Source organism: Erythrolamprus reginae, chromosome 1 (genome assembly GCF_031021105.1).
Source record: "Erythrolamprus reginae isolate rEryReg1 chromosome 1, rEryReg1.hap1, whole genome shotgun sequence".
Lineage (NCBI taxonomy): Eukaryota > Metazoa > Chordata > Lepidosauria > Squamata > Dipsadidae > Erythrolamprus > Erythrolamprus reginae.
In genome coordinates this window covers 84690335-84712807 of record NC_091950.1, presented here as the reverse complement: position 1 = coordinate 84712807, position 22473 = coordinate 84690335, and the positions used below count along the sequence as shown (strand labels likewise).

The 22473-nt window shown below is 41.5% G+C and overlaps 2 protein-coding genes across 9 annotated transcripts in view; both read left to right on the top strand.

The window, feature by feature from the left end:
* The window catches only part of EXD1 (exonuclease 3'-5' domain containing 1), a 33710-nt gene extending 31871 nt beyond the window's left edge, over positions 1-1839 (top strand). For 7 of the 8 annotated variants that reach the window (XM_070757116.1, XM_070757143.1, XM_070757107.1 and 4 more), the window contains one exon: positions 1144-1839. In XM_070757116.1, the coding sequence (XP_070613217.1) occupies positions 1144-1299 (156 nt within the window). In that variant the 3' untranslated portion in view covers positions 1300-1839. The remainder of the gene's footprint in view (positions 1-1143) is intronic. The other variant, XM_070757125.1, reaches the window with a different exon arrangement.
* Positions 1840-6166: 4327 nt separating this feature from the next.
* The window catches only part of INO80 (INO80 complex ATPase subunit), a 65651-nt gene continuing 49344 nt past the window's right edge, over positions 6167-22473 (top strand). Inside the window, exons 1-8 of the mRNA XM_070757076.1 lie at positions 6167-6684; positions 15662-15847; positions 16407-16573; positions 16861-16928; positions 19356-19514; positions 19978-20098; positions 21387-21601; positions 22185-22238. Coding sequence (XP_070613177.1) covers positions 15705-15847; positions 16407-16573; positions 16861-16928; positions 19356-19514; positions 19978-20098; positions 21387-21601; positions 22185-22238 — 927 coding nt within the window. The 5' untranslated portion in view covers positions 6167-6684; positions 15662-15704. The remainder of the gene's footprint in view (positions 6685-15661; positions 15848-16406; positions 16574-16860; positions 16929-19355; positions 19515-19977; positions 20099-21386; positions 21602-22184; positions 22239-22473) is intronic.

The window sequence follows — 22473 nt, the reverse complement described above, 5'->3', positions numbered from 1 at the left end:
GGTAGTCTACAAACAGCTGCAGCTTTGAACATGCACATCCATGCAAACCTCATTCTCCATTCTGGGTGGAGTCAGCATTCAAGATGGGTTCTCCTCGTCCACTAAGGATGAGGATCGAGTCTGCCTTTTTTGCCAGGATCCGGCCTGCTATGACCCAGCTTTTGACTCAGTCCTTCAGCAAGACGGATGTGGCAAACTCCGTTCCCATCCTGAATGCTGCGTTTCTTCCAAAACACAGCAACAATCACAGTGAGCTGGGCCTCTGGCTGCTTATCAGTTGGGTCTCTCAAATATCACCTAGTGAGGCTGAAGATTTAAACAATTTTACCTCTGATGGTTTATAGGCGGGTGGTCAGCCTTGAACTGTAGCATTGAGTGCTCTGGTCTGCCACATCATTCTAAACAGAATCTTTCTTTCGCATGGCAGTTGAAAGATGCTTTGGCTCCATTATGAAGGACAGCGGCCATTTTTCTTCCCTATTGTTCACATTGCCCTGGGGAAAGGGGACACCAGACCTACTTAATAGTCTTGTCCTGCACCAAAGTCACATTGTTAGAGTTCTGGTCCCGAGGACTCGCCTCCCTCCAGCTGCTTTTGCCACTGCCAACATCTTGGAATCAGTCCACTAAAGCTAACAACTCGCGCGATTCCTGGCAGCCATTCTGAAAGCTGCGATCATCATCACCAGCCAGATTTATTCATTATAAGTGCCCATTTCTCTTGAAACGTGCTCAGGAGGATCCAGGCTGCACAACAAACCCTGCCCATTCCTTTTGAGTTTGTTTGGGCAAGCCAGGCAACTACAAGGCCAAGGGGGCATTAATATCTGGCCTTTACCGGACCGGCCATTTTTAAACACCGAATTACACCTTGAACATGACTCCACTCTAGGGAACAGAGCTGATTTAATGTTTTGAAGTAGGGCTTTAAACAAGCTTTGCCGATTACCTTTGCCAAATACCTTGCACAGCCCTCAAACGTATAAATATTCTTCAAACATTATAGAAAAGATTTAAAAATTTCCTTAAAGAAATGAAGGAACTTCTGAATTAAGTACCCCACTCATCAATGAAACATAACACTTCAAAAAATAATGATAATCCAGTGTTACTCTCATCTGTTTGTGTTTTTGTGTTAATCAGATATCTTCTATGGAATTACCAGAAGAGCTACGACAACTGGCAGATCTTTATAACCTCCGAAGGAAAACTGCAGTGCAAAAGTTCCAGCTCAATGAGGAAGGTTTCCTTATCAGAGGAATGGGGGCAATAAGTGAAAAGGCAGAGAATAGATTATAGAAAGAAGTTTAATATGATATCTATGGAAATTCTCAGTCATCCAGGTCATGGTCCCAAAGGTGCTTTTTTCAAGAGGCAACTTGAAACAAAAAAAAATGTTTTTCTTTGAAGATTTTTAGCTTCTCATCCAATAAGTTCTCAAAGCTGAAGAAGAGCTGTCTCATTTTTTTTTTCTAGAGAAAAACTGACGTTACTTTGTGGTAATTTTCTCCTTTTAGTTTCTTCTAATGTCAGTTTACATGAAATGTCCCCTTTCCATTTTAGAATCTATTTCATCACTGCCAACTATGGACTTTTGGTTATTACAGTTATACAGTAAATCTCTTCTTTTTTTTATAATTGCCTGGGTATCAGAACCTGGACAGTATGTTTTAGAATATGGTTCATTCTGTTAAATTTTCAGAAAACACAACACTATTTTGAGATTTTTTTTCCTTATTCAGTAAAACAATTTGAAAGTTCAGTTTAAAACAAAACTTTAGATTTGTTGTTAAAGTCTTTGTGTAGAATGGATTTAGTAATAAAGTTGCTTATTTACAAGGAGAATAGTGCAATGGATTTATATATTATTCTGTGCAGCCTATTGTTGGCCAGAGGGCTAGAGTCTAGTGGCCCCAGCCTGATGGCATAGATGAGTCTTGAGACTCTTGCGGAAGGCGAAGAGGGTGGGGGCAGTGTGAATCTCTGGGGGGCTGTTTCCAGAGGGCTGGGCCCCCCACAGAGGCTCTTGTCTAGTTGATGGGACCTGGAGAAGGCCGACTCTGTGGGACCTAACCGGTCGCTGGGACTCATGCGGCAGAAGGCGGTCCGGCAAGTATTCTGGTCTGATGCCATGTAGGGCTTTATAGGTCATAATCAACACTTTGAATTGCGTCCAGAAAGCAATTGGCAGCCAATGCAGTCTGTGACATTTTAGAGAGATGTGGGCATGCCTAGGCAGGCCCATGACCGCTCACGTGATTGAATTCTGCACAATTTGCAGTTTCCGAACACTTTTCAAAGATAGCCCCATGTAGAGAGCATTGCAGTAGATGAACCTCGAGATGATAAGGGCATGAGTGACTGTGAGTAGAGACTCCATGTCCAAATAGGGACGAATTTACAAAATGCCTCCCCCTCCAGTGCACTACTTCCTACATCTTGAACGGCCTCTTTGTAGACTTTAGTTCAGCTTTCAATACCATCATATCGGACATTCTTCTAACCAAACTAAATCAGCTAACAGTACCAGAACACACTTGTAAGTGCATCACAAGTTTCCTAACAGATAGGAAACAGCAAGTAAAGCTAGGCAAAATCACAGCAGACACCTGTACAATTAGCACAGCCCTCCCCCCAAGGCTGTGTACTCTCACCACTTCTCTCTCTATACAAATGACTACAAACCATCCATCTGTTAAACTACTGAAGTTTGCAGATGATACAACAGTGATTGGTTTCATTTGAGACAACGATGAAACCACATACAGATGGGAAGTTGAACAATTAGCCCCGTGGTGCAATCGGAATAATCTGGAACTGAACAAACTCAAAACCATAGAAGTGGTGGTAGACTTTAGGAGAAACCCTCCCATTCTACCACCTCTTAGAATATTAGACAACATAGTATCAACAGTAGAGACCTTCACATTTCTAGGTTCTATCATATCTCAAGACCGGAAATGGTCACCTAACATCAAAAACATCATCAAAAAAGCACAACGAAGAATGTTTTTTCTGCTCTAACTCAGGAAGCTCAAACTGCCCAAGGAGTTGCTGATATAGATCTAGAGAAATTATTGAGTTTGTCATCTGCACCTCTATAACTGTCTGGTTCGGTTCTGCAACCCAACAAGACAACCAGAGACTTCTGAGGATAATCAGAACTGCAGAAAAAAACAATTACTGCCAATCGGCCTTCCATTGAAGACCTGTATACTGAGTCAAAAAGAGAGCCGTGAAAATGTATTGACCCCTTGCAGAAATTGCTTCAATTCCTACTCTCAAAACGACGCTATAGAGCATTGAACACCAAGATAACTAGACACAAGAACATGTCATCACTCTGCTAAACAAATAATTCCCTCACCACTGTCAAACTAAAGCAGCATTACTATTAGTCTTCTCATCGTTCCTATCACCCATCTCCTTCCACTTATGTTTGTATGATTGTAACTTGTAGCTTGTAGCCTTACAATTTATATTGTTTCCTGATTGCTTATTTGTACCCTGACAATCATTAAGTGTTGTACTGTACCTCATTATTGACAAATGTATCTTTTATGTTTACTGAGAGCATATGCACCAAAGACAAATTCCTTGTGTGTCTAACTACGCTTGGCCAATAAATAATTATATTCTATTAAACTTGAAGACAATACAAAGCTTGGGGGAAGGGGGGATAGCCAACCCTTTACATTATAGGCTCAAGATCCAAAAGGCTCAAGATCCAGAAGGCCCTTGACACTCTTGAACACTGGGCTGTATCCAACAAAATGAAATTGTGTAGTGAGAAAAGTAAGGATTTACATTTGGGCAAGAAAAACCAAATGCATAGGTACGGCACAGGTGGTACCTCACTCAACAACAATAACTCAGAGATAATAATGATGATGATAATAATAATAATAATAATAATAATAAGAATTTATTAGATTTGTATGCCGCCCCTCTCTGAGGACTCGGAGCGGCTCCCAACAACAATAAATACAATAGAATACAAATCCAATATAAACTATATGAAAAAACCCATTATTATTCAAACCTAGCCATTCTAGAACAATATCACCAATCTCATATGTTAAGTCAGAAAAGGTTAGGGGAGAAGTTAATCCCCCCATGCCTGGCGGTATAGATGGGTCTTCAACATCTTACGGAACTCACGACCACTCGAGCCAGCAATGTGCTCAAGCTGTCAAAAAGACCAATACAGTATTAAGCTGTATTGAGGGATGTTAAGTGTTACTACTTTATACTGCTTTAGTAAGACCATACATAGAATACTGTATTCAATTTTGACCACAATACAAAAAAATGATGTTGAGACGTAGAATTAATTCAAAGAACAATAAACTTCCATATGTATTGTATATTGGACAAAGAATAAATAAAAATAATAAACATGATTATGCAGCTGGAGGCTAAAGCATATAATGAATGATTGCAAGAACTAGGTACGTCTAGTAAAGAGAAAAACTAGAGATGAGATATGATAGTAATATTTTAATATTTGAGAGGCTGTTACAAAGAACGGTGTCATCTTATTCTCTAAAACAGTGTTTCCCAACCTTGACAATTTGAAGATATCTGGACTTCAACTCCCAGAATCCCCCAGCCAGCATTTGCTGGCTGGGAAATTTTGGGAGTTGAAGTCCAGATATCTTCAAGTTGCCAAGGTAGGGAAACACTGCTCTAAAACACCTGAGGGCAGGGCAAGAAGTAACAGATGGAAGCTTTTTAAGGATAGCCAACCTAGAATTAAGGAGAAATTTCCTGTCAGTGAGAATACTTAATGTACCAGCTTGCCAGTTAAAGTTGTCAGTGCTCTATCCTAAGGTTTTTAAGAAAAGATTGGACAGCCCTTAGTCCTGAATGGTATAGTCATAGTGTCTCCTGCTTGGACTAAGAGATCTCCAGTGTTCCTTCCAATTCTCTTATTTTGTAATTCATTAAAACTACCTCTCTTGAGAAATATGAAAAATAGAAGACAGCATCAGGACAGATAAACTTGACTATAAAGGCAATAATTCCACGTTTGAAAGACCCAAGCCCCCCAGTTGCAGACCAAGCATCATGGAGAAGATACTGACATTAATTTTATGGCACATCAGTAATTTGGGATTCATTCGTATCTTTCCTGTAATGATATTACCCCTTATTAGTTCCAAGGCATATGATGAAAACACATCTAAAGCAAAACCAGACAGCCAATTGGGTACTAATTAGAAACTGGGATACTTTGAAGTGTTAGTTCACCTCCAGTCTCTATCCAGAAAAGGCAATAGCAAATCACTTCTGAAAATGTTACCTAGAAAGCTGTAGGGCAGATGCCAATACAAGTAATCCCTGACTTTTGACCACAATTGAACCCAACGTTTATTTTGTTAAGCATGTTTTGTACCATTTGACAACATTTCTTTCCACAGTTAAGTGAATCACTGCAGTTGCTTAGCTAGTAACTTGGTTGTTAAGTGAATCTGCCTTCCCCATTGACTTTGCTTGTCAGAAGTTTGAAAAAGTGATCACATGACTCTGGGACCCTACAACAAATCAGTCAGTTGCCAAGGATCTGAGTTTTGATCACAGGATCCAGGGGATGCTACAAAGATAACTGTGAAAAACACTCATGTCACTTTTTTCAGTGCTGTTGTAACGTTGAATGGTCACTAAGTGAACTCTTTTAATTTTGAGGACCATTTGTAGTCAAGGCTGACTCAAACAAATCCACCAACTTCCCAAAACTACTTTAGAGTCTCCGCTGGAATACTTAAAATAAAAAAATATTGCAGCTTTCACCAATTCTTAACAAAACAAAAACGCTGGAACACAAATAAAATAAAACCAAACTTAAAGCATGCCAGGTGTGTTTTCCCACACATTTTAAGTTTTAAAGTCGCCATCTACAGCCATTGGCAAGCGACAACGGTAGGAAAAAGGCCCGGTTTTAATGTATCTGAAAGGATAGTGAACGTTTTTGAAGGTGTTCATAAGCCTACCGTACACATAACTGGAGACCTAATTGCCCTAATCAAAGCTGAGGCCTAGCTGGGCCCGCAATTACTTTCTATGCCTAGCTACGATTAGGAGACACAATACGTCACTTCCAGGGAAGTCCCGTTGGAATAGCAGTCTCGCGACTCTTTCCTTGAGCTTCGCGCGAGAACTGCTAACTCACGCTAGCTTCTAAGAGCCGAAAGCACTCGGCATTTTCCGTCACTCTCAGACTCAACCAATCGAGCGACAAGCGAATCGTTTCTGGATTACTTCTTTTGGGTTCTGCGCGGGGACCGAGCGCGGGATAGGAACTTAAGGCCCTCATGAAAGTTGCGGCGAAGCCCATTGGGGAACGCCGGCGTGCCTGTGTGCTCAGGGCACTAGCTGGGGGTGCCGCTTTCGATTATTCTGGCCTGGCTATGGCGCCTCTCCTCCCCCCCGCCATGGCTCCCCGTGTCCCTGCTCCTCTCCTCTCAGTGAGCGAAAGTGGCCGCCGCCGCCGTCCCAGCGCCCGCAGCCGCCGCCTCCTTCTCAGCAGAAATAGCGCGGCCGCCATCTTGTCGGAGCAGAAGTCGAGGGCGCCGCGGCAGGACACAGGCAGCGCCAACGCAGCAAGAGGCGAGAGGCCGGGAGGGAAAAGCGGGGCGGGCAACTCCAGACCTACTCTCGGCCTAAGCCGAGCTACGCACGCAGGTGAGGCGCCGTGGTTCGCGGGGCCGGGGCAGGTGGCGAGCAAAGTGGGGGGCCGTTAGACCAGGCCGCGGGACCAACCCCCGTCCGACCCCTCCTTCGCAGTCCCCCGGCAGTCGCCCCGGCCTACTCTTAAAGGGACAGGATGTTGCCTCGTGGGGGGGGGGGCAACCCACTTGTGGGGAGGGAGGCTGTACTCCGGGGGTCTCCTGCCCCCCCTCAAAAGCTTGTGCAGGGCGAGGGACCTTCCTCAGGCGACGCTTCGCTACCTTTTGGCCTCGGACAGCATGCGGTGTGTGAATGCGTGTGTGTGTTTGTGTGTGTGTTGGTCACACCCAGTCTACGGTCACACACGTGTGCGCCTGGCTTGCTCACGCATGGCAGTCGCAAAACAAGGAAGCCGCCCTTCTCTGACACGGGATTTCTAGTTGTGGGAATGACTTGGAGAGATTCGTGTGGGATATGTTAGAATGAATCTTGAGATCCAGCTATGACCGTTTATCAAGGGATAGAAATCCCAAAGAACGTGGAGTGTCAATATGCATCTTTGTCACCTTAATCAGAAAAAACATATATCCAGATTTCCATCTCTACTCGTGTGATATATTCCATGAAGAAGCACTTTAAAAATGTATTAAGATGTAAAATATATATATAGATATATAGATATCTTAATCAGGATATATTTTTAAAGTGTTTCTTAATGGAATATGTCACACAAGTACCTATTCATGTAGTATATTCCATGAAGAAGCACCTTTTAAATGTATTAAGATGTAAAAATGTATATCTATAATAGCTGTATATATAAAAATGTATATCTATAATAGACATAGAGGTAGAGATAAAGATAGCTATATAGATATCTTAACCAGGATATATTTTAAAAGTGCTTCTTCATGGAATATGTCACACAAGTACCTACTCATGTGATATATTCCATGAAGAAGCACTTTAAAAATGTATTAAGATGTAAAAATGTAAAATAATGTATATCTGGTAAATATATCTATAACAGATATAGAGATAAAGATAGATATAGAGATATATAGATATCTTAACCAGGATACAGTATATTTTAACAGTGCTTCTTCATGGAATATATCACACGAGGACCTACTCGTGATATATTCATTGAAGAAGCACTTTTAAAACATATTCTGGTTAAGATGCTTTAGTGGTGCACCCTGGTGATGCTTTAGTGGCTTTTGGCATTGATTGTTGTGCCAAAGGTTCTGGTCTTTAATGTTTTCTACAAACTGATGGACATTTAATGGCTAGCAATTTTGCCCCTCCAAATTAGACTTTGTATAATTTTTCTGATTAAATGTATGAGTGGACCAAACACTGCAGTGAAACATACAGCACAGTAGAAGTGATCACTTTTTTAAACCTCTTCTTACCTGCATGGTCTCCATATCAGATACATTCTTCTGCTAAATTGATTTGTAGGACTTGAGTGTTTCTGATCTTGAAACAAATTTGAGTTGAGATTGTGAAGGAACAGTTAGTAAAAGCTGCACTTGAGAAATTATTTGGGAAAAGGTGATTTGGAGTGTCCGTAGTGCAAACTCAGCACTATTGAACTCAAAAAAGATGTGGTTGCATAGAATTAAAGAACCGTATTCAGGTTTTTGTTCCCATGTTTTCTAAAGCACATTTTCTGAATTGTTTTCCAAGTCTTCCAGAGACTTAATAAAATGTTTATTTGCTTTAATAATATCCTTTATAATATTAAATCAATTTTATTTTGATTAAGCACTGAAGCACCTTATTTAGTGATGTTGAATTAGAAATGTTGTTTGGGATGTGATGTTTTATATGATAATAAAAAAAATCTGTATGTAAGACATATTTATAACCAAAGTGTTATTTCTTAAGTAGATATTCTTCTACATGATTGACATGTACATTGTTCACATATCAATGTGTATTTATTTTTATTGATTATTTATATCCTGTCATTATTTTTAGAGCTAATTCAAGACAGTGAAATATCCAACACACTTTACTCCTATTTTCCCAAGAAGGCATACAAAACATTATGTCTAACTATCCAATTAATAAAACATTGGTGGGTTTTTTTTCAAAACCTGAATGGCTTTTGAGAATAGTGAAAAGGAAATGTGTTAATTCATTATTAGAATTGTTACCAGGGTTGGGCTGCTGCCCGGACAGTAGCAAAAATGGAGCTCCACTCCAGAGCACCCAATTTGCACTGAAAGTTGCTGAAAGAAAATGCAGGGCATCCTGTATAAGCCACGCCCACAGCGTGGTAGTAAAAAATTTGGTAGCCCTTCACTGCTTGTTACCTTTCCAGTTACATACATGATTTTGCTTGAGTTATTCCTTTTCAAATATGCTGTTTTTTGCCTTTTAAAATTTTTTGAATACAGGAGGTATTTGAGATATAAAAAGCACAAAGGAAAAGAGGGTTTCTCAGAAATCTTGTACACAACCAAGGGAAATGGGCGGCCTTTATAAATCATAAAAACTAATAAAATAAAAATTGATATTTTTATTCTGAACTCATAAAATGGTTAAATGTTAAAGAAATTGAGCTGTATTCCCTAGCATGAGAGAAAAGTTGGCTTTTTAGAAATAGAACTCCAATTTTTAGAAGTAAATGAAATTAAGAAAAAAAGCATCTAAAATAGAGAAATGCCGGCATTTCATATGCAGGAAATGATAATGATTATACAACTTTTCCTTCCCAGAATATGTTTTTAGAACAGTGATGGCAAACATATGGCATGGGTGCCACAGGTGGCACGTGAAACCATATCTGCTGACTTGTGAGTTGTTGCCCTAGCTCAGCTCCAGCTTGCATATATGTGCTGGCCCGCTGATTTTTGGTTTGCACAGAGGCTCTGGGAGGGCGTTTTTGGCTTCCAGAGAGCCTTGGGGGGGGGGCGATGGGGAGAGCCTGGGGAGGGTGAAACACGAGTCTACTGGGCCTAGCAGAAGTTGGGAAACAAGCTCCGCTTCCACCCCAGCCTCCCAATCCCGCCCCTTTAATTCTCAGAGGGTTGGTACGCTCCACTTGAAGCCAAGCCTTGCAGGCGGACAAGACCACCCTAACTCGCCCGAGAGGGGAGGAGCTGAGGGCATTGTTGGGTCAGGGGGCTGCATGCTAATTGTGGGGATGGCTTGGGGTGGGCCCGTCCCAACCTTCCGGTAGCCTCCACCCGCAGTTCAGTGTCACCTCAAGCACCAAAGGGCGTGGCTGCCTCTTTTTCCGCTGCCGTCGCTTACTGCTGCCTGCCGTCGCCGCCTCTTCCCCCACCCACCTAAGCCATCTCCCTTAGTGGTAGTGTCCGACCTCCCAGCTGACTGGCCTGGAATCCCGGCTTCGAGTCCTGGCCTGGATCTCTCTTGCCTTGAGCTTCTCCTTCCCCTGCCCTGACCCTGAGCACCCGTGCTGTCGCCGCTGCCATGGGAGACACCAGCAGCGAGCGCAGCAAAGCCCTCAGCTTGCCGCCCCGTTGCCCCTGCGGGTTCTGGGGGTAAGTCAAACCAAGAATGGAGGGGGAAGGAAGGAAGGGAGCGTCTCCACTTCGCGGAAATTTGACTTTCGCAGGCGGCCTTGGAACGTATCCCCCACGAAAGTCAAGGGAACACTGTATTCTAAAATTTATATATTTCATGCAGAAGAAGAAAATATCCACTTTCATATCTTTTTTCGTTTTATCATAACATTGATGGACTTTTGTTTGCATTTTTAACTTTACTACATGCTTCTATTAAACATCCAAAAATAAAAAAGATAACATATTACTCAGAATTCAGCAACCATGCATATATTTTCATTTTTCCTACATTTTTAGGATCTTCTCCCAAATTCTTTTAGCAATACTGTATTATCATTTCTGGAAATTTAAAAATCCATAATTGAACACAATTGAATTCATTTCTGATGTTTTGCATCATGCTGTTTGTTGAGGCTTGCAGTTTTCCTTTCCTGAACCTGTGCTAGACTTAAGTAGAAAGCCACATTATCCTCCAAATAATATTTTAGATAAATTCTGTCAAAGTATTACAAGCTTTTGAATATTTAAGATACGGTGCTGACGGTAATCCATTATGGTAACACTGGCCTGCAATGATGTGTGAATGTTAACCAAAATATAGGTTGTACAGATACTGGTAGTTTGTGATTCAGCATATTGTGCAATTAAGTTTTGTACTGATAGTTGGTGCCAATACCATTGATGATTTAGCCTGTCATAAGAAAGTAGAAAATTGAGTTTCCCGAGTAAAGTATGGTTGAGGTTTCTATGTATGTAATCCTAGTGCAGCTACAAATACAAATGCCCATGTGTTGCTAAGGGCTGTTGACATTAGTGTAGTTAAAATGCTATATACAGGTAAATGTAAACATACCTAGTTTAATTAAAATAGCAGCACTGACACATTTCTTTGGCAATACAATCAACTTAAAACAGTTACTGTAGCTTGATAATATTTTACTCAAAGCTATAATTTGCAATAAATTAGTCAATGTGAGATAATGAAGATTGTATTTATAATGTCACCTATGCCTCCTCCTTCCCCCACCATGATATTCTCACCTGCAACTTCAGAACAGTGCCTCCCACTCCCAACCCCTCCAGCCAGTGCAGAAGGATACCATGGTCGATGGTATTGAAAGCCGCTGAGAGGTCAAGAAGCACCAGGATAGAGGATAAGCCCATCAGCGTGACCAAAGCAATTTCCGTGCTGTAGTCGGGCCTGAATCCTGACTGTTGAGGGACTAAATAATTGGCTTCTTCCAAGGACCACTGGAGCTGGAGCGCCACCACATTCTCAACAACCTTCCCCATGAAGGGAAGGTTAGAGACTGGACGATAGTTATTAAGTATGGCTGGGTCCAGGGAAGGCTTCCTGAGGAGAGGGCGCACAAGTGCCTCCTTGTAGGGATCCGGGAAGGACCCCCTACCCAAAGAAACGTTGGCAATCTGCTGGACCCAGCTCCATGTCACCTCTCTGCTGACCGAAACTAGCCAAGAGGCACATGGATACAGTAAACAGGTGACAGAACTCACAGCTCCAATGCCGTTGTCCACTTCATCAGGTGTCACCAAGTCAAACTCCTCCCAGACAGGTGGACAAAGATGGGCCCCAGTCACCTCGACTGACTCATTGTCAGACGACTCTGCCATCCAATCGGAGTCAAGGTCCATCGGGATACAAGCGATTTTATCAGCGAAAAATGTGTTAAAAAATCCTCAGCATTACTCTGCAAGGGCTCCCCAGTTCCCCCCTGATTTAAGAAGGGAGCGGGTCACCCTAAACAGAGCGGCCAGGCAAGATTCCGCTGATGCAATCAAGGTGGCATGATACGCGCATCTTGCTGCCTTGAGTGCCACTTTGTAAGTCTTAATATGAGCTCTTACAAGTATTCAATCGGACTCAGACTTACTTTTCCTCCACCGCTTCTGTAGACGTCTCTCTTGGCATTTCAACTCCCGGAGTTCCTCGGTGAACCAAGGAGCTCTCCGGGATCTAGTGCCACAGAGAGGTCGTAATGGCGCAATCCGGTCAAGAGCCTCAGCCGCAGCCTTGTTCCAGGCCACAGCAAGAGATTCTGCCGAGCTGTGGATGAGTGAGTCTGGTAGAACCCCAAGTGCCCTCTGAAAGCCCTCTGGGTCCATCAGGCGTTTTTGGCGGAACCACCTAATCGGTTCCGCCTCCCTGCGGGGAAGGATTGGAGCCATAAAGTCGAGCCGTAGCAGAAAATGGTCTTACCATGACAAAGGCAAAACATCTAAGCCCCTTAGTCTCAGACCATTGCTCTGTTGTTCCGAGAGAAATATCATGTCGGATACATGTCCCCCCTCGTGAGTCAGACCCTGAACTACTTAAGTCACGTCCATGGCTGTCATGGTGGCCATGGACTCCTGTGCTAACCGAGAGGATCCGCCAAGTGACGGCAGGTTGAAGTCTCCCAGGACAATAAGCCCAGGGAGCTCCACCGCCAACCCAGCTACCTCCTCGAGCAGCACAGGCAGGGCTGTTGACACGCAGCTGGGAGGCAGGTACATGAGTAACAAGCCCACCTGAACCGCTAAGTCCAACTTCACCAGGAGAGACTCACAACCCGCAATCTCAGGAGCAACTAGTCTGCTCAGGCAAAGTGACTCTGGCTATAATAGCCACTCCTCCCCCACTTCCCTGGGGTTGAGGCTGATGCCATACCTGCACCCCGTATGGGCAGAGTTCCGAGAGAGGAACTCCCCCCTCCGGGCCCAGTCAGGTGTCAGTCACACAAGCCAGGTCAGCCTCCTCATCCAGGATCAAATCACCTGGCATTGAGTAGCAGCAGCTTGAGCCTAGGGCCCAGATTACACTCGTCACCAGTATCCCAGGTAGAGCTCGTGGGGCCGGAACAGGGGATGGCTTTCAAGCAGCGATCCCTTCTTCCCCTGGAACGGCTTGCCCCATGGCTCCTGCCATATCTGCCTCTTCCCAGCAGGACCGAAATATTCTTATCTTATCTAGCTATCTAGCTTTGATAAGAACTGGATTCACTGAAGTTTGGTTGTTTGTAGGGTCTTGAATGTTAATGAAAGATGAATGAACACAGAAGAAGAATATAATTTTAAAGATCTTTTCATAACTGAGAGAAAAGCAGTTGCTATCACATGAAAGAAAGTAAAAGGCTTGAGACAACTTTGGAATGGTAGTGAGATCACATGCACATAAAAGAGATAGGGCTTTGATTGTGTACACCTTCACTTTTTTGATTATCCATTCCTGTGTGCATAATAATAGCTCCCAATGTTTTAAAATTTCTTTTTACAAAAACATTTTAGCATGTATTTCAGTTTGTTGTAGAAACAAATTTATGAAAGTTAACAGTTTTCAGTTCCTGCTATACTATGGCCAAGTCTGCTCAGTTCTCTGAAATTTCAGGCTTTGGTCCATATGTCTATATGTTTGGATTCTGCAGGATGAATGCCTCTTTACTGACAGTTATAGACCATAATTACCATACTGGTCTAGTGAGGGGTTATTAGACAGAGGTGTTTCAATTTCCCAGACTAGGGGAAGCCCAAAGACACCTAGCCCCTTCCATGCCTAAGGAGGGAGTAGAACCTGGGGGGACCTGGAACCTGCTTCAGCACCTTAACCTTTATTTTGATGTTGTTCAGTCATTAAGTCGTGTTCAACTCTTCTTCATAGTGTGCCAGCTTATTGTGCCGTAGTTTGCCCAAATTAATGTACATTGCATCAATGACACTATCTAACTGTCTCATCCTCTGCCGTCCCCTTCTCCTTGTATCTTTTGATCTTTCCCATCATCAGGGTCTTTTCTAATGTATCCTCTCTTCTCATTAGGTGGCCATAGTATTAGAACTTCAGCGTCTATCTTTCCAAGGAACTGTCTGTGTTGATTTCCTTTAAGATTGATTGTCCTTATAGTCCCAAGGGACACCACACTTCAAAAGCATCAGTTCTTAGGTGCTCATCCTTCTTTGTGGTTCAACTCTCATATCCATACCTTACTACAAACCATACCTTTGACTCTACAGATCTTTGACAGCAGTAATGTCTCTGCTTTTTAATATGCTGTCTAGGTTTGGTATAAGGAGCACATTTTAATTTCATAGTTGCAGTCACCATCTGTAGTGAGCTTAGAGCCCAAGAAAATAAAATCTGTCACTGCTTCCATTTCTTCTCCTTTTGTCATGAAGTGACAAGACCAGAGTGGGGAAGGGAGGGAAGGAAGGAAAGGAAGGAATAGAGAAAGACATGGAAGTGAGAAAGAAAAAAGGGAAGGAAGGAAAGAAAAGAGAAAGGAATGAAGAAAGGAAGGGAAGAAAAGGAAAGAAGGAAGGAAGAGGAGGGAGGGAGGGTAGGAAGGAAGGAACAATTAGGCAGAAAAGAAAGACAGAAAGGAAGGGTCTCCTGTGTCCTGCTGGAGCAGAGGGCTGGACTAGAAGACTTCCAAGGTCCCTTCCAGAACTATTCTAATCAATTAAATTTAAAATGCAGTATATATCATGAGAGAAGAAAAAATTAATTGAATAAATATTTTGAAAACGAAAAAGACAGATTTGCCTTTCTTTGCATTAAGAGAAGTCATCACAGAATGGCCTACAATTCAGTAAAGAATCATAAAACTTGAAATACATTTGTCATGTGCCAGAATTCATCTTTATATTTCCTGATTTTTTTTCTTTAAAAAATAGCATTTTTGCATATCCTTCCATGCTATAATATTCCAGAGTGGAATATTATAGACTAACATTTGTTTTCTATGCATACACTCAGTCTCTTATAATTTCATTTTCATGTAATTATGTCCCTCTTTCCATTAGCCATTCCAACTGGATTCAGAAATTTGCTTGAGGTCCATATCAAGATAATGCTGTCAGTGACATAAGAAAGAGTGAGAATATAGAAGAGTTTTTAGAAAGTTATTTGGATCAGAGATCAGAACACAATTCCATTAAAGTAGAGATTTGTTTGTTATGATACTGGAAGCAAAAGATAAGCCTAAAATAGACAACCACTGTATATGGGTGATATACAAAACACACTATATGGCAATTAATATGGCAAACAGTTTTATGGGATTATGATTTGTGTATTAACAAGGATATATAAATAATTGGATAGAATTTTTTTTTTAGGAAAGTACATATAAGGAGAATATAATTTACTTGCCTATTCCAGCACCATCTCCACCCTTCCTGGCCTTCCGAAAGGCTTTAAAAACATAGCTTTGCTGGCAGGCCTAGGGCCTTTGAGCAACAACATTCTGGTCCAGACAGTAGCAGTGAATGATTGATGGATGAATGTTTTTTATTATTGAGTTTTTAATGCTGTGTTTTGTTTTATTGTTACATATGCCACCTTGAGTCTATCAGGAGATGAGTGGCTTATAAATCAAAACAAATAAATATTTTCTCTGGAAAAAAAATCCAGAAAATAGGTATGATATGTTAAACTATTACATTTTGTTTTGAAACAGCTGTGCGTTAGGAGACATCTTTGCATGAAGAGAGACTTGTTCTATGGCCTCGGAGCTGGGTTCAGGAGAGGATGGCAACTGCACAGAGCTGGCAACGCCTCTCTATCTGCAGTATTTGGAGAAAGCTCTGCGGTTGGATCACTTTTTACGACAGACGTCTGCCATCTTCAATAGGACTGCATCCAGGTATCAACCACTTTGATGTGCTCTTAAAAAACTAGTCATTTCATATTCCAGCTATCTTAATTCCTAACATTAGCTTTAGTAATGAATGTGAATGAGCTCTATAAGGATGGGACCTGCAGATAAATCAGAGTGTATCCTCAAATATCCACATGCATATGCTTGTTGATGCTCCCCATGGGCCGTAGACCGCTATTGGTCTGTAGGCTGGTGTGTGTGTGTGTGTGACACCCTTGGATTAGAATGTCAGGCAACAATTGTTTAATCCTATCTTGAGTATGAAAACTAAACAGAGTTGGGCATAGTTAGTACCTGGAAACCACAGAGAATATCAGGGTTTTAGGCTAGAGCTGGAAAAAAACATTCAACATGGTGGCAGTGGCAAACCACTTTTATTGGCAAAATACCTTCAGTATATCTGTGTCCACAGGATTTGAAGTCAACTTTACTTCCTTCTGGTATTAGAGATGAGAAAAATGAAAGTTGCTCTGGAGCATAACTATTTTTTACAGCATTGCTTCTCTTTTATTATGATAAATGTATATCTCTATTTTTCTTTTAGTGATGAAAGTGAGGATGGATTGGATGACAATCCTTTGCTTCCTCAGCCTGGGAGTCCCTTGATGCAAGTGAAGGAAGAGCCTGCAACCTCATTGCTTGGAGAACCTTCTGGAGCAGGAAGTTCAGGAATGTTAAACACACATTCACTCAATGGAGTGTTACAATCTGGTAAGAGCGTTTTAAAAAATAATTTTAGTTTGCCTTTGATGATAATTATATGAGCTAGTCTTGCAGATCACTTGGATCCAGGAACAATTGGGTTTGATTAATAATTCATCAAAAATGCAACGTTCTTATAGGCTAACAGATATAATCAGAAGATTCCTTTTTTTGTAGTTCAGATTACAAAATGATTCAGTGGTAATTCAATTTGGAGTTAATGCTTTCTCTATTGAAAATATCTCTAAGTTGAATTGATTGCATAATGTAAGTGTTTTGATATGTTCTTTCAACAGAGCCAAAAACAGAAAAAGGAAGTCTATATAACTTTTCCAAATTGAAGAAAAGCAGAAAATGGCTAAAGGTGAGTGTTTTTGTTACTGAAATCCAGATCTGTTTTTAGTGATCCTTGTGTTACATTATTCTGATCTATCTGATATAATCTATAAAAACTGCAACATTTTCTGAAAAAAACAAAAATGTCATTCCTTTTTACATTTTTTTTAGTTTTCTAGAATTGATGAGTGCAGTTAAAATTATGGGTTTTTAATCCTCTGTTAATTCTTTCCAAGTTCTCATGGTTTGAAATGCACAGCATCGAGTTTTGATATCTTAGCTTTCCTCGGAACTCCTTGCCCCTGGGTTTTCTGTTTTCCATTTCCTGGTTTTAACTCTTCCATCTAATTGTATTCAGCCGTGCTAAACTTGAGGTGAAAAATCCGCATTTTTTTCCTCCTCCTTTTGCTGACTTAACAGGTTTATCAAGCAGCAGTGAGATGGTCTGTAGCAGTGCTATTCTTTCAGCTTTCTTATTTCTTATGCAGAAGCTATTGTAACTTGGCCCCCTTTTATTTTCTGTTCCTTTCCCACTCCAATCCCGATGATAGCAGCTCCTTCAGCATTCCTCAAAGAAAGCATAGTTATTATCTGATTCAGCTATTAGCTGATTCTCTACAATGTATTTGTAGCTTAAGTAAAAGGGGGCTGGGAGTGTAATTGTAATTGTTGCCAAGTACCTGAATTTTGATCATGTACCGTATTTTTCGCTCTATAAGACGCACCTGCTGATAAGACGCACCTAGATTTTAGAGGTTCGGGGGGGTGCTGGGAAGCCCCCGAGGCCGGCTGCGATCTTTTAAAACAGCCGCGCCGCTTCCCAGCTGTCTCCTGAAGCCAAACGCCAAAGGCAAACTTCCGCGTTCGGTTTCAGGAGTCAGCTGGGAAGCGGGTTCGGGGGGGTGCTGGGAAGCCCCCCAGGCCGGCTGCGATCTTTTAAAACAGCCACGCCGCTTCTCAGCTGACTCCTGAAGCGCAGAAGTTCGCCTTTGGCTTTTGGCTTCAGGAGTCAGCTGAGAAGCGGCGCGGCTGTTTTAAAAGATCGCAGCCGGCCTGGGGGGCTTCCCAGCACCCGCCCCCCGAACGCCGGCTGCGATCTTTTAAAACAGCCGCGCCGCTTCTCAGGTGACTCCTGAAGCGCGGAAGTTCGCCTTTGGCTTTTGGCTTCAGGAGTCAGCTGAGAAGCGGCGTGGCTGTTTTAAAAGATCGCAGCCGGCCTGGGGGGCTTTCCAGCACACCCCCCCCCGAGCCCCCAACTCGGAACCGCGTTCAGACGATTCCCCCCCCCTGTCCCCGTCCCCGCGCCTACCGCGCACCGCTCGCCTTCCCGGGCAGCCCGACACGCCGGATCGCTCGCTCCCTCGCGCGTCCCGCCCGCCGCCAAGCCCCGCCCGCCGCCAGGCTCCTTCCATCCACTCGGCCCGGGCGGCCGCTTTCCCGGGACGCAGGCGGAGCTGCTGCTCCAGTTCGCTGCCAGTACTGTAGTATCCAGCTTGCACGCATTAATCGCTTTTCCATTGTTTCCTATGGGAAACAATGTTTCGACATACGAGCTTTTCGACTCACGAGCCTCCTTCCGGCACCAATTAAATTTGTATGTCGAGGTTCTACTGTATATCGCCGCCCCCCTCTGTTCCAGCGCCTCCCCCCCCCTCCCTGCCTGCATCTTCGCTCCATAAGACGGGGCTGATTTTTCATCCTACTTTGGGAGGAAAAAAACTGCGTCTTATGGAGCGAAAAATACGGTAAGTAGTAGGCATGCTTATAAGTGTTAGGGCTGGCCATAAGTTACTCCATAAGTAGCTTGTGGTTGTTAAAACATGATTATAAGATGAGGACTACCTGTATAGAATACATATGTCAAGAGTTTATCAATAATGTATGCCAACGTAAACTTGTAGGAAAAAAGTCCTTACTCCAAAACATTGGGCATCTCTTCTCCCATCGTGGTCAGAAAGAAGACTATATTTTTGTAATGTGTCATTGAACCAGACGTGTGGATTATCACTAAATTTAATTTCAGCAAGTGAAACTTCACGGTCCACTTTGCTTCAGCATACAGAACAGATCACTGTTGAAACATTGCTAAGAAATTTTCCACTCACTACTGAAGACATTAGAAATGTGATGTTCCTAAGGCTAAAGCAGAGGTTGGCAGTGGTTTTGAGAAAATGTATACATGAAAGCAGTAAAGGAGGAAATCAGAAATGTTACGGGTGCACCAATCACTGAAACAGATTCCAAAGATTCCATGATGGTTAATGTTGTGGTGGAGGAAGAAACTGTAGGAAATGTTAAACAGTGAAACTGTTGTATGTAAATGTTGTTAGGTGTTTTTTTCCCCTCCTCTCCTTTTCAGAGGCCTTAATTCCATCGCCCTTCTTTCAAAAATTCTTATTTCCTGGTTTTGATCATTTTGTTCACTGTTGTTGAATTGAAATTATCTCATTGGTAGAGCATTCTTCTGAGTGATGACTCCAGTGACAGTGAATCAGTAACTGATGAAGATGGGGAAGGAGAAGAATTCACTCTTTCAAGAGAAGAACTTCACAATATGCTGCGATTGCACAAGTACAAAAAACTGCATCAAAATAAATACAGCAAAGATAAAGAGGTAAAAACGCTGCCCCCAAAAATCATCAATAGCAAACTGTAGTGGGGCGTAGATCAGATTGGCTGTTCTGCTTATGTACCTACTGTATATTCTTATATCCCACATTTTCTCTAAGATGCTCAAGGTAGCATAAATGAGGTTATACCACATTTTAATCCCTCTAGCAATCTTTTGTAGTAGGTTGGGTTGACAGGGTGACTGGCCCAATATTATATAGTAACTGGTTTCCTTTGTTGCAAAAGCCACTCTTTCCATTAGAAAGAGACGTTGGTATTAGTTTCTTTCTGTTTTATCCTCATATTTTCTATTATACTGTACCATTTTATTGCTGAGCATATCATGTTAATATACTCAGTAATTACCAAACATAAAACAATCTAAATTCCAAGTAACTTGAACTATTTACCCAGATAAATTTCTTATTTAATTTTCAAAAAAGTGATTATTTTTATGTCTGCTTCAGTTACAGCAGTATCAGTATTATAGTGTAGGTTTGCTGTCTACATATGATCCTTATTATGAACAACAGCGTCATCTCATAGGGCCGAAGAAAAAGAAGTTGAAAGAGGAAAAAAAATTAAAAGGTACATACTTATACTAACTCTCTTTTCTAAGCACTGATTTGTATCATGTATTTACCAGCAGATTGTGAAGTGTTATTAGCTGTATATACCTTTCTCCTTGCTTCCATACCGTCTATAGATGCTACTAGTACTGAGGATTCAGAGCTGTTATCAATACCTTATTGAAACCCTGTACCCAAAGTGAAAAAGAATTTTCTATTGCTAGAGATTGAGTTGGACATACTAAATCATCAGATTGAAGCTGGTGAAAGGTCCTCAGACCTAGTTTGGGCAAATGTATTATGCAGAACATAATGAAGAATTCAGAGTGCTGTGGTGCAATTTGCCCATTTGTCTTCAGGGTTTTGCCTTCTCTTTCTGCTCAAGATAAAATTGGTGGGCCACTGTGTGACACTCTTCTTATGGTCTTATGTCTGCTATTATAATTTCACACAGTTATTAAAAAGGTAGAGAAAATGCTTTCACTATACACAGAACATGAAAAAAGAAATAAAACATGCTTAAGCAAGTAGTCAAGAATAAGGGTCTAAAACTGCAATAGCATGTTTATTATCACAAGACTTCCTTGTTCTGGTTCAACATCTCATATTACATGAGATTTTGGAATATGTAATCCTAGCGTAAAGTGAGAGAAGCTTGTATTAACTAACCTGAAAATAACTGCTATGCAGTGACTTAGTGCATTTTAGAAATAAATCATAAGAGTGATCTTTCTGGAACAGCTTTTCCAATTTGATATGCTTTTTCTGAAACTGTTTTATACTTCCTCTTTTGACATATTGTGGATTTCATCCGCATCTATTAGAACTCAGTTTTATTCCTTTTTCTTTATTAATTATATTGTCAAATATTTGAATAGCATTTCACCTAAAAGAAATTATAAGTGACAGTATTTTGACATTTTAATATTGCTCATAGAATAGTAGATCCTTGGAACAAACTTCCAGCAGACCTGATTGGTAAATCCACAGTAACTGAATTTAAACATGCCTGGGATAAACACAGATCCATCCTAAGATAAAATACAGGAAATAGTATAAGGGCAGACTAGATGGACCATGAGGTCTTTTTCTGCCGTCAATCTTCTATGTTTCTATGTTTCTATAGTCATCCTTTTTGAAAGATTTTGTCTTTTGTTACTGCAGATTTATAGAGAATTGAGAAATTAGTTGCTACTTCAAATTGGTTCCACTATTGGATGGAATACTTTCATAGGTTGTGAGTTAATGCTGTGAATTTAAATGATTTTGGAAGCAAACTGATCATATTGTGTGCTGTCCTCTTCCAGCAAAATTGAAAAAGGTGAAAAAAAAGAAAAGAAGGGATGAAGACATTTCGTCTGAGGAGTCACCACGACGTCATCACCACCAGATCAAAGTTTTTGCCAAGTTTTCTCATGATACCCCTCCACCAGGATCTAAGAAAAAACATTTATCCATTGAACAATTAAATGCACGCCGGAGGAAAGTATGGCTGAGCATAGCTAAAAAGGAGCTGCCCAAGGTAGGCTCTGCAAACTAAAATGTACTACCAGTGGGAATAGAGAAATCATATGAGGTAAAATTACATTCAGTGGCAAATTATATTAATTCCTCCCCCCTCCCCCCGGAATCAACGTATTCTGCATACAAAGGATGAAATGAGGTCTAGTAAACTGGTAGAAGGAAAAAGAGAGGAGGGCTATTTTATTTTGAGATGTTGGTTATGATTTAAGTCAGCAGTCCCCAATCTTTGTGGCTAGACAGCCCAGCTGGGAATTAAGCCACACAAGTGGTGGGCCGATGCACACAGCACAACTTTCACAAATGGGGGGGGGGGGGCAGCATGCATGCACACAAGTGCCCGCTGGCCCGCCACTCATGCAAATTGAGTTGTGGATATGCATGCTCTAACCAGCCATTTATGCAGCCCAATTTTGAAGAGGCTGTGGCCCGTTAATAGATTGGGGACCCCTGATTTATGTAACAAATTCTGATGAATATCATTGCATCTTTGAAGCAAGACTATAATTATATTTGATATTTCTAGTTGGTACTTTAAATGTTATAATATGATATAATATTGTATCCTTTCCCACTCTTTTTAGGCATATAAGCAAAAAGTCTCTGCCCGAAATTTATTCTTGAGTAACAGCAGAAAGGTACTATGCAACATTTCATACAATACTCGGAGTGCTTTTTTATAAAAGATGTTTTAATGTTAAGATAATTTATATCTTGTCCTTCAACTACACTAAATTATCTATTTGTTGGTACTACCAGGTCTCTTCAGCCTTGAGAGACAGCATTTAAGGGGTGACTTGACTGAAGTGTATAAAATCATGCATGGGATAGAAAAGGTGGATAGAGAAAAATTCTTTTCTCTATCACACAATA